General features: G+C 36.5%; 1 protein-coding gene across 1 annotated transcript; it reads right to left on the reverse strand.

The window, feature by feature from the left end:
* Window positions 1-373: 373 nt before the first annotated feature.
* Window positions 374-5,117, reverse strand: LOC113077664 (matrix metalloproteinase-9). The gene is made up of 13 exons (XM_026249976.1): window positions 4,871-5,117; window positions 4,506-4,744; window positions 4,269-4,417; window positions 4,055-4,183; window positions 3,116-3,289; window positions 2,801-2,974; window positions 2,550-2,723; window positions 2,315-2,470; window positions 1,972-2,176; window positions 1,738-1,871; window positions 1,490-1,640; window positions 1,277-1,380; window positions 374-1,167 (listed from the first exon to the last, which is right to left on the reverse strand). The coding sequence occupies exons 1-13, from the start codon at window positions 5,003-5,005 to the stop codon at window positions 1,067-1,069; spliced, it is 2,025 nt and encodes a 674-aa protein (XP_026105761.1). The 5' UTR covers window positions 5,006-5,117; the 3' UTR covers window positions 374-1,066.
* Between the last annotated feature and the right edge of the window lie 7,329 nt (window positions 5,118-12,446).

Genomic DNA, 12,446 nt, shown 5'->3' on the forward strand with positions numbered 1-12,446 from the left:
ACAAATCAATGCAAAGCAGCTTTACGGGGAATAAAATTTCTACAATATATTTAGTAGTTCTTATATTAAATCATTATAATATCTGCTTTTTGTATTATAAGTGACTATCTTTAAAATGATAACTTTTATATCAAATGGGCATGCTTTCGTGTGTGGTTGTGTAAATGTTTACATTAATTTCTACTGCATAAAAATATTAAACTTTCTTTCGATATTGATCAGCTGCTAGATGTCAAACACAAGTGTGGCAACAGTTTAAAATGTTCTGCCGTAAATATGTTTTGAATATTAAAGAACTAAACTTAACGTTCTAAACTGCATTAAAAAAACGATTATTTGTCTAGATATAATGATAGAGCAGTTGCACAAGGACTGAATGGTCTTGTTTAAAATTTATTGAGTAATCGTAAACAATGCAACAAACAAATACAAATATAAATAAGTGGAATGTGGAAAATTAAATTAATAATATTAATATCATTTACACCAGGCAAATGATTTCACAATATGCCAAAATCTGGGCTAAATAACATCTCAATATTAGCTCTAAGGCTAAAAATAAATCATTGCTTAGAAAAACATGTGAGTGGGGTCAGTACACAGAGAATGGATGCTTTGTTGACAACAAATGCATTAAGGCTACAATGTTCCTGAGGTGACTCCACTCATACATTTACAAACAAAGTTAATTCCTAGAATTAGCCTGGCAGTGCCTCATTGTAGTTTGATAGAACAAGATTATAGTTTCTCTTAAAGTGTCATTAAGAAACTCATCGTGGACAAAGCAGTTATATAGTAAGCTGAAATAAATTATAAGACCATGCTAAAGCTGACAGACAAATATGCCTAACATCCCGTTTCATGTGCCTAAGATCATTTCAGTGTTAAAACAGTTCATTTCCTATAACAGTTAAAGTCAAAGTCCCCATAACAGAGACTTTAAACTTAATACATTCTGTCTGTGTCTTCCTCACTACATTTTACACTGAAGAGAAATGGTTTCTCTACTGAAAAGGGCTCTGTCATCAGGTTAGGATGTTGTCACTATGCACAGCGACTGCACATCTTAGCATTTTAGGAGGTCGTACTTCACATAACCCACTTTGTCAACCTGCCTCTTGGCATTCCTTCTCCAGTAGAAATTCTCCCGGCAGAAGTAAATGAATCCTGGAAAATATTGACAAATAGCAGAAACAAATGTCATTTGCTTGATCAGATAAATCATAGTAGTTAATCTGACTTTATTAACGTTTTTAGACTATTAACTTTTAGTTACCCTTGTAGAGGAATACGTCATGTGAATCCAAGGGCACTCCAGTAAAGAAAGATTCGGTGAATCGTGGGAATCCACTGTCTATCAGCTGAGCCTTCACATCAAGTCTGTGAAAATAAATAAGAGATGAGAATACTGTGGAAAAACTACAATGAAAGAGCTTTACACTCTCAATCAGCTTTTGCACATTACGGTCCTGAAGCATAGGTCTCATACCTCCAGTAGCTCTCCCTGTTAAACAGGAGCACCTTGCCTTCTTTTCTCTGCACAGCTCCATCTACCCTGTCCAAGTTGTTTGGCAGGCCAAGCTTCTCGATTTTACGTGGTCCAAATACCTCATTTCCAGTATAAACCCAGAACTGTTTTTCTGTGTGCATGAGATAAAGTTGAAAAAGCACTATTATATATCAACTTCAACATGTTTGACAATATTGGCAAAACATCTCAACCAGGATAATAAGTACCTGCAAAGAAGTAGATCTTCTGTGTTAGCTGGTCCTCAAAGGCTGTGTTAATGACAGATGGCAAGGCAGGCCACTTCTCAGATATCAAGAAAGGACCTTCGCGTTCTCCTTTGTTTGAGACCTTCCAGTAGTGCCTTTGAGAGAGAATTTAGAAACATGTAATTGAAAATCAGGCATAATGAAGTTGGTTTTTGTAAGTTCATAACCCTATATATGTAGAGTTATAGCTCATACCCATTCTTGAAGAAATGAAGCTCTTTCTGGATTTCAGTGATGGAATCAAATTCCTTGATTTCGCAAGCATCCTTTGAAGGGTCGACGTGTACTGTGGTAGAAACGGTGGTTGTTTTCTCACTGGGGGTAGGCTTAGTTGGCAGAAACGGAGAGTAAGTGGTGAACTCTGGTTCTGGAGGAGTGGGATTAGGGCCAGGATTAGGTCCTGAAAAGAAATAATCAAATAATATCGATATTAAGACCAGGATAGTAAAAGACTATTGGGTTTCAACGTTTTTGAATAAGAAAATTTACAGTATTCCTAAAAATCAATAAGTGATGGATTGTTTAATTGGATAAATACCATAGAGATACTGAATGCCCCTAATATCATCGCGATGCAGAGAGAAATCCTCTACGTATCTGTACATGGGATACATCAGTGCGTCTTTGACGTTGGAGTGCTCCAAACCAAGCGCATGTCCAAACTCATGAGCAGCCACCAGAAACAGACTGTATCCTGTGAGAGAAAAGACATGTTAGCCAATGTCTCCCTTTCATATTTGTCATAATGTCTGAAGGGGATGATTATCACTTACCCTTATCAGGGCAAAATCCCCATTTTTTATCTGTGTCATAGTTGCTGGTAGTCGCACACCAGAGTTTTCCATCGCTGCGGCCTTCACTGGTGCAAGAAGAGTATTTGTCTCCAAGGAAGGTGAAAGGAAACTGGCATGGCTCCCCTTCGGAATTTCCACCAATCACAGCTGTGTCTGTGAGGGGAAATATTGTGTTATAAAATATCTTACTTCATTAAAGTTTCAGGGTCCAGTCTGAAAGTACTGCTTACCTCTGTTAGGACAGAATCCATACTCCTTATCACTGTCATAGTTAGCTGTAGTGGCACACCAGCGATACCCGTCATCTCGTCCATCTGTGGTACACGAGTCATATTTTTTACCACCAAACACGAAGGGAAAAACACATGGTGCTCCATTGCCGTTCCCATCAAACGTGAAGAGAACTGTGGGAAAATGGAGAAAAGAATGTAAGGCATGGTTTTTGAAATCTTGAGACATTAATTCCACATATTAAGGCCAAAGGAGTCAGTTTAAATGTCTGTTTTGGAATTAAAGCCTCATAAAATCTTGACTGGAACACTTACGCTCACTGGGACAGAAGCCATATTTCTGGTCTTTGTCGTAGTCTGCGGTGGTTGCGCACCAGGGGAGACCATCTGTGCGCCCCTCCGTGGTGCAGGAGGTGTAGGACGTTCCCTCAAACAGGAAGGGGAAGTGACACATCGCACCCTCTGCATTACCATAGTGGGTTTGAATCGCTGAAAGAACCACAATGTCATTGTCTTCTCCACTCATTTTAAGACAACAGGGTATACACAAGTAAACATGCTGACCTGACCTGAGTGACATTTTTAATACTGTATGTAAGGACACCTTACATAATTTATGAAAATGATTAAATGTGATATTATAAAGACAGTGTGTTTCCAAATTTAATTAATTGGCAATTTTATTTTTATTGAATGAAACCTAAAGCAAACATTTAAAATATTGCCCAGACCCTGGTTTAAAAACAGGGCTACAAAATTAGAAAATACAGTTTACAGTATATGAAAGAAATGAAGGAGAGGGATAGTATTAAGACAGTATGTTTCCAAAAAAGAAAATAATTATAATAATAAGTAATTGGATTTTTTTATTTCTGTTGCATGGAACCCCAAAGTAAGCATTTACAATATTACCATTAGCTATAGATTTGAATGTATAAGTACTCATTTGTACTACACAGGAAACATAATATACAAAATTAATGAAATGGCTTATTTATTGATATTGGGTGGAACTTAACATTTCAAATATTACCCCAGATTAATATATTATCAGTTTGACAAACCCTATTTTAGGACAGACTCCAACTGTCACACTCAAAACTGCAGAGGGAGCTATTGTTATACTGTGCATCCCATGCAGCTTTTAGAGAGTATGATGCTACACGGTGTTTAAAGTACTTATATATTAAATACATGCAGTGAAAATAGGGAGTGTTGGAATATTCAATACTCCCTATCAAGAATCACTCTCACCTGGTCCAGAGCCAAGGGTCCAGTATTCATCATCATCGAAATGGGCATCTCCCTGTATTCCCTGACCTGGAGGGTAAGCATGAGCCAACAGCCCATCTTTCCCATCAAAGGGATAAAGATCGCCATGATCTGAAACAAAAACAGCAGCTCAATCAAACTCGTTCAAACATTGTTAAATCGTAATACTTTAATATATTACAAAAACTCAACACACCAGCTTTGCCAAAAGAGATCATGATGTCAGCATTGCCGTCATAGAGGCGCGTGAACGTCAGAGGGGTAACGTCACTCCAGACTTTGAAAGCTCTGGCAAAGGCGTCATCAGTCAAAGAGGCGTCCAGGTCAGGTGAGTAGTTCAAAATCCTATTTATCAAAACAATGCAATGGATTACAGTGTGTTCATTACAAATCTATGACATGTGCTGTATTCAAGGTGCAGATAATATCCCACCTGTATGTAACGTCATTGTGATCCCACTTCAGGTCTCCTCTGAAAGTCTGATAGTTGCGGATGTCTGGGACCCCACAGCGAGGCTGCTTCATGGCATCAATCGTGGCCTGGTCAAGAGAGCCCGTCTCCTCCAGCCCGAGCTGGTTCTGGAGCTTCTGCAGTGCTTTAGAAGTGGACATGACTGCCTGCAGTCCGCTCTTCTTGAGAACATCTTTGTAGCCATAACGCTCCAGGTACTCCTGGAGTTACATATTTAGATAGAAGAGGACTACATTAGAATAGTTCAAATCAATTGCATTGTACTATTTTAAAAGCAGATGAATGAATATCCAGAGAACCCATGAACTAAAACTTGATATACTCACATCTGCCAGCTGTGTGTCTGTCATGTTCTTGATCACATCTCCTGGGAACGTCACATACACGGATTTGAGCGGCACACACCAGGTTCTTAAAGAACAGGTTCCCAGAACCAGAAATGCCAAGACTCCAAGTCTCATGGTTAGCACTTCAAGTCACAGATCACGCTGAAACGATAAGAGCAGTGTTTGAAGGAGATGTAGTACAAGCGATGCTGTTGTTCTCTCTTCTCCTGCTCGGTCTGTCTTCTCTGGTGTCCTGAAGGCAGTATTTATGTGATCCCCAGGGCTTAGTCATTGAGCAGCCACCCACCATTTCAGCACTCCCACTTACTAGCACTTGGCCACTGAGTTTTTTTTTTTTTTTTTTTGCATCCATTCAAAAAAGAAGGGGCTTTCCAGCAACCTCACATTAAGCTTGAGGACACAAAAAATAACAAACAAAGACTGTCTTGTCTTAATTCAAGTTTCTTAAAATAAATTGTGATGCATAAATATAAACATAAGTATTAATTAAAGCATCTTTTGCAATAAATATAACGTCTTTAATAAATGTAAGAAATTAGCAATGTGAATATAACTGTTTTTATGTAAAAGAATAAATAAATAAATAAATAGTACATATTTTAGCAACTGGATTTTTTTCAGCAATTGGTTGTATGAACATAAAAGCACTTAAGAACAAGAAATATAAATAAATAAATAGTATATATATATATATATATATATATATATATATATATATATATATATGTATTTAGCAATGGTCTATAAATGCATAAATGTATTAATGGAAAATAAGGATAGATAAACAGTATATCATTTTAGTAAATTGCTTTATGAGTGTAAATGTATTTATGGAAAACAAACAAACAAATATATGCATTTGAGTGTACATAAATATAAATAATTGTTTTGTTTTGTTTTGTTCACAGTTGGGGACGGTAATGGAGGTAATGAGCACCAGAGAATGTTAATTTTGGATCATTTCCTGTCAAGAACAATGAATGGGCATACAGTCATTCTGTATTGGAAAACATTGGGAAACCCATAAACTGAAAGAGTGGGGGTAAGCAGCCTCATTGCACAATCTCCTCATATTTTTGAGCAGCATTGATAAAGCTGAGTAACTAATATTTGCAGGTGTCTTGCCAACACAGCCCTATTAACTTACAGTATTGTGCAAGGGTATTCATGTGCGCTGTGTTGACATGCAGGTTCTGACTCGTTTTGTGCCCAGAGGCAAAGGAAATCCTAAACCATAAATGGCCATAAATTAAACCAGTTTTGGCAAAAAAAAAACTGTTGCCTTATTACAAATGAGGGTATAAGAGTATTGTTAAGTGATGCAATCATATGCTTATTCCTAATTTCAGTCTCTGACGTGTGTCTGTGTCCGTTTTTGGGGAAATTCTGTTACATACGCCTCACATAATGTAAAACACTGATGAAATATTTGATATCATTGCCTTTTCTAGTCATGAACATAAACAAATGCATCAGTACATTAATAAACTGTGACACACACTGAAACAGGAAAGTCTTCTTGCCTCGCATGTTACTAAAATTATCTTGCATGTCTCTATTTTGGACATTAAAACAAATTTCCTCTCTCAGTGTACACTTGAAAATGAATCAGCAGCTACTGTATAGTGAGGGTGGTGACTGCCTGTATGTTTGCTCTTTTGAGGATATTAATTAAATTAGTAATACAGAATAAGGTACGTAAAAGTGATATGGTTTTTAAACAGAACAATCTAAGGCTGTAAAGCCAAAGTGGGACAAATCTGAACGTATATTAATTGATTCTGACACAGTGATGGGAAAAAATACATTACTGCATAAAACCGTAATGTATTGAAAGACTTCCAACGCAAATGCAATATCCTTTTTAATTATTTAATCAAGATTGAAATACAAACTTTAATCCCTTTCAAAAACATAACGCAGATGCATAATTGCCCAAAATTAGACAATGGGGAACCAGCAGCATTCAGAATTCAAATATAAAAGCTTTTTCATATCTGTCCTCCATTCTCACATCCATGCCAGTGTTTTCACATGCATAAATGAGCCCCATGTCAGCTTTCATAGGATTCATATGTTATTTTCTGAAATTGTTTTTTTGGTCATTTTCTGATTTAGTGGACACCAAAGGCAAGGGACACATGTTTGAGTTGTTTGTGACATGACATAAAACATTTCAGGACAAGTGGATACCAAGCTGACGTTTTGTCGCTTGCATGTTTTACCCCCAGAATGTTTTTATAAATAACTAAAAAGTGCTTTGGAACTGTAATCTGTATGTATATGTAGGACTACTATTCTTCTGCTTTACCTGAATTTAGAGTGAACTGATATAGAAAGCATGACTTATATAGCAAAATATCAAAAATACTGAGAGCATTTTATCAGAAATAGTTTTTATGGTCCACTGTAACGTCTGTATTATTTTGGTGGAGTTTGATTGGGAAATGAATTTGTTTTTTTAAAAGGATAATAAAAATTACAATATAATGAGGCCACTTTTAAACCAGTTTGTGTTTGTGTGTGTGTGTGGACATTGATGTGTGTGTTTAAATTTAGGGTGTGACACTCAAAATTGTGAGTAATAAATTATTAGTAAATCTTCTCTGTATATCTTCTCTTCTCTATATATCTATATATATATATATGCTGAATGAGATCTTTATCAGATCTCATTAAATTCAAATAGAAGCTTAGTCCTGCATCACATTTAAATAATAATAGCTATATAACTATACACACATATATATATATATATATATATAATGCAATTGGAAATAATAGAACAATACTGTATTTTCTACAAAAAAATGTTTGATCATGCTGAGGTAGAGTAAGTCCACATGAAGACTGAAGTCACAATTTTCTCTGTAGACAACAAGGGAGTGACTCTTTAAATTTAAAGACAAAACAAGGGAAATATATTGGTGTTTATGTTTTTGAGACATAAGGCTGGCATTTGATGTGGAAAGCTCTGTTGTTCATTTAAAACCCTTTTGTGGACAAGCTTTAGTGCAACAATGACGGATGTCAAACTTTGACACAACACAAGAAAATAATTTCAATATGAATTAGCATAACAACAACATCATGCACACACACACACACACACACATGCAGACAAGCTACATTTAGGAAGCAACTAAAATCAAGCATAACCTAATTTGCTGATGTGGTCACATTTGTTTATTGCACTGTTGGTATTACTATAAAAAAGATCTTGTCAAAGGGTTTCTCACTTCGTATAGTATTCCTATATTCTGACTTGCTGGCACACTGTTTATTTTTATGGTAAATCAAGTCCTGTTGCTATATCTATTTATAAGCTGGGTTTATTTATTGGACATATATTTACAATCATTTATGCACAATCATACAGGCACTATTATTTCCATCTGTCACATGAGTTCATCCAGATTACTTACGCGGAAACATCTGTATCTGTTTAAGTACGGCGTCAAGTGAGCAATAAAAAAACAGCTCCAGGGTTGTATAGAATGCCGCAGTGTTTTTGTTATTTTACTAAAAAAAAAAAAAAAAAAACGCCTAGCACACAACCCCAGCATTTTCTGCTGTGAATAAAATATATCAACCTGCCTTGTTTGGCAACAGTGAAATTACCCTTAATTTGAGAAAACAATTCTCATGCCATATGTTAAAAGAGGCGACCACAGCAGACATACGATGAGGATGTGTGTGTGACGTCAGTCTGAAAACATCCTTTGTGAAAACAGCATGCTACTGTTCACCCGATGATGTTCAGTCGATGTTGGACGAGTCAAGGAGTGTCCACGACAAGTCCGCCTCTTCTTAACTCTTAGGGTGAAGCATGAAAATAATTATGCTTTAAATGTCACAGGCAGAGATTGCTAGCAATAAAACAACCACATACATAGTCTGCCCTGCCCTGGTCCTCCAGCCAAAGCCTACACAGACACTGAGCCCTCAGACGTGGGTTTGTGTTACAAAATGGCTGAACAACCGAATAAACCGTTCATAAATCATTGAGAGTAATTCTGTATCGTGTTTTACACCAATGAACACTAGTAAAATGGAGGGCTGCACCCCAGCTATGTATTCTATAAAAATATGCTTATATCATTCAGATAACTGAATGGGACTACATCATCCAGCAGACCAAATCATGTATACGACAGAATTTCTATTACTTAATTCTTGAGAAATGGTCTGAAGTGTCATTGTACTCCCTCTGGAGTGAACTGGTACACCAGAAAAAGGTTTTTTTTTTTTTTCCTGTGAAAATTACTCCTGTCTCAGGACTTCTCCAGCATTTTGATTCATTCATTTATCTGCCCCTATTTTTTAACCAAATTTAAAATCCATGCATAGAACCTACATTTTATTTATTTTTTAGAGAACTGATTATACTCGGATGTAAGTCACAATATGGAAGAAAAACTCCATTGCATTGCATTGCAACTTTAAAACAGTAGCTTGCCAGGCTACAGGACAATCATAATTACACTAGTCAATCTAGTCATTTGAGAAATACAAATAAAAAACATATTTAACTTCATATAAGTTACATTAAAGGCTGAAAATGCATACATTTACAATGTCAAATTATTTAATTCATAATATAAACAGTGTTTTATTTTTGTTGGCACAAAAACATTGAGGTTTTTGATTGGCAAGTGATGACGACATTCATAACACTGAAGGGTTTTATCACAACTGACACTATAAGAGTCCAATAACACAAGCTCATTAGTGAAATCTTAACTAAACAGCATTTTAGTACCAAAGTAGAGCATTTGAGCGCTCATGCAAATAACCAAACTGTGTTAACGTAAATGCATTAACAACCGTACTGTGCTAGTGTGTGAACATGGCCTCTGTGAATAAACTGAAGCATTTTAGACACATCATCTGCTGCTGTGTTGACATGCTTTTCCAGCGGCAAAAAAAAAAAAACAAAGATGAAAAATGCCAATGTAAAATAAAGCTACTCTGCAGATAATAAGCAAAAAGTAGCATTTTTAGGCTTTTATCATCAAAGGCACTTGTTTTATGCTTTGCTACTAGCGCAGCAGATGCGGACTAGGTGGTTGCAAAAGAGGTTGAATCATTTCCTGTGTGGCTACATACAGTATGTGATGACATTATAGGAGGTAAGTGGGATTTTTATTTTTGTTTTAAACAGAAAGGGTAGGATATGAGCCACCTTACCAGTAAGATACCAACACTGGCACTTCATAGAAAGCTTAAGTCAACAGTTGCCAAGGCTAAATATGGAACAACATGATAACATCTACTCCCTCAGGTTGAGCAAGAAGTATCCTGAAGATTTCTCAACTTCTCCGCCCATAGGAAACTGGAACAGTCACCGTCCATCAAAGTCCCTTGCAGTTTCAGAATGACATGGATTGACATCGACTCTGTCCCATCACCTGTCAACTTCAATCTTTCCTCGAGAGAGCAGTCATACTGACAAGTCATTCTACTTTCTCTTCCATCCCTACCTAGATATACCCTGCAGCGGGTCCTTTGTCACCATATGTAATGTTGTGCTGATAACACACACTCTCTCTAGCACTGATCTGCAGAGAAATCATATTTTTATATAATAATAATAATTGATAATAACTGCGTGTCAATTCAGCATATTTAAATTTTTCCTAAATGATCATTATGATACACTTGATGATGACTTGAGCAATGGTTGCTGAAAATTCAGCTTTGACATCATAGGTAAAAATGACATTTTAAAATCTATAAAAAAGAAATAAATAAAAAGAGTTAAATATTTTATTTATTTATTTTTTTGATTAAATAAATGCAGCCTTGAGCATAAGAAGAAAAACATTACATATTTCATACTTTTGACATCTAGTGTATAAAATAATGCATTCCGATTAGTATCCGAACCAATGAAATCCACCAAACAAACAATACACAGAGAAACCAGGATATTATGATATTATTTATAATACCATGCAGTGGAGATGATGTTCACCTGTCCCGCAAAACTGAAAAAGGTCACCACTAAGTAAATAGTCACTGCAAAAAGTGCTGTGTAATACATATGCAAAGCATTATTATTTAGAGCCTTAGGTGTCATGTGAAACTAGGATGGAAACAAAAAACAACATCAAAAAAGTCTGTGATCCACGAGATCAGTGAGTCAAAGTGCTGGTGTTAAAATAAAATCCCATGATGACTCTTCCGTCTGGCTGGAGTGAACTTCTGCAAAACTTTTCATAGCGCAGGCCTCACTGCAATGATTCATTTAAAGCATTGAGATCCAGAATCAATAGGTCTTCACTTCTCAGTCTGATGACTGTTGTTTCCCAACTGAACTGTGAAAGGAGTATTACTTATCAGTCTAAACCGCATATTCTAAATTTGTTGTAAATAATAAAAACGAATTAGTCTGTCAGCAAAATCATTAGATAAAAAAATGGTAATATAATTGAGGCCAAAGTTCACAGGAACACACGTGAAGATAAAATAAAGTGGTGTGCACAAAAACAGGAGACAGCAGATGTTTTTGCTCAGCATTAACCGATAAACTTTGTAAACTTTGCACAAAAGCGAGAATTCACTGTCACTCCAAAGCAGCCACAAGCTGAACTCAGCAAGACCTGTAGCAAGCGGTGGTTAAACATTTCCATTTCCAGTAAAACCACACGCAAAGGAAAAGAGAGAGAACTTTTTGCAATGCATAAACAGACTTCAGAAAATCAGTTTAAAAGGCAATTAGGTCACATCCAAATGAGAAGAAAAGAAACAAGAAAAACAAAGTGGGATGGGGGCTAAATCTAAAAAAAGATGGATTTTTCCAATGGCAGTCAGTGCTGCGGAGCGAGCGAAGTGCGGTTTTAGCGGAAAGGATTCTTTTAGTTGGCAAAGAAAAGCAGTTGTAAAGCTGTGGTTGATCACACACTGCCGTAGTGAGAGGGATGGACCACAAAGCTTGATTAACCCATATAATTACAGCTTATTTAACATGTTGGAATACACAGGACTACGCCTTTATAACAGTTAAATGTGTTTATTTTTTCTTTGTAAGCAATGTCTGAGAGGCACAGTAGTCAGAAATGTCTTCTGGCAGACAATATCAGGTATTTATAACTTAAAAATTGATTTTCAGAGGTTACGGGAAACTAAACATCCACAACTTTCAAGAGTCTTTTTGACCTTTTTAGTAGCAACTGAACTCCACAGGTATCCACAAACAACAACACCACCATCATCCTCATCGCCGCCAAGTTTCAACTTCATGTTTAAAACAACGTTTCCTCTCATTGGGGCAGGTTGGGGAATTTCCTCCTCTGCTTGAGTCAGGAGCAGCTGTTAGCATGACCTACACAATACAGGCCCTGACAAGACAAACTGAGGTAGATTCTGTGTGTGTTTATGTGAGGTTATGTGAGGTTAGATAAGTGGTCACCCTAAGGTGAGCATATTTTCTGAACCACTAATTTGTAACACTCAATCTGCAGGAATACTGTATGACTGTACACCAACAAAAACACATATGTGTGCTGACATAAGACAAACACAACAAAGTGTGGCAGGAGAAAAGCAGGAA

The sequence above is a fragment of the Carassius auratus genome, unplaced genomic scaffold (assembly GCF_003368295.1).
Source record: "Carassius auratus strain Wakin unplaced genomic scaffold, ASM336829v1 scaf_tig00023106, whole genome shotgun sequence".
NCBI lineage: Eukaryota > Metazoa > Chordata > Actinopteri > Cypriniformes > Cyprinidae > Carassius > Carassius auratus.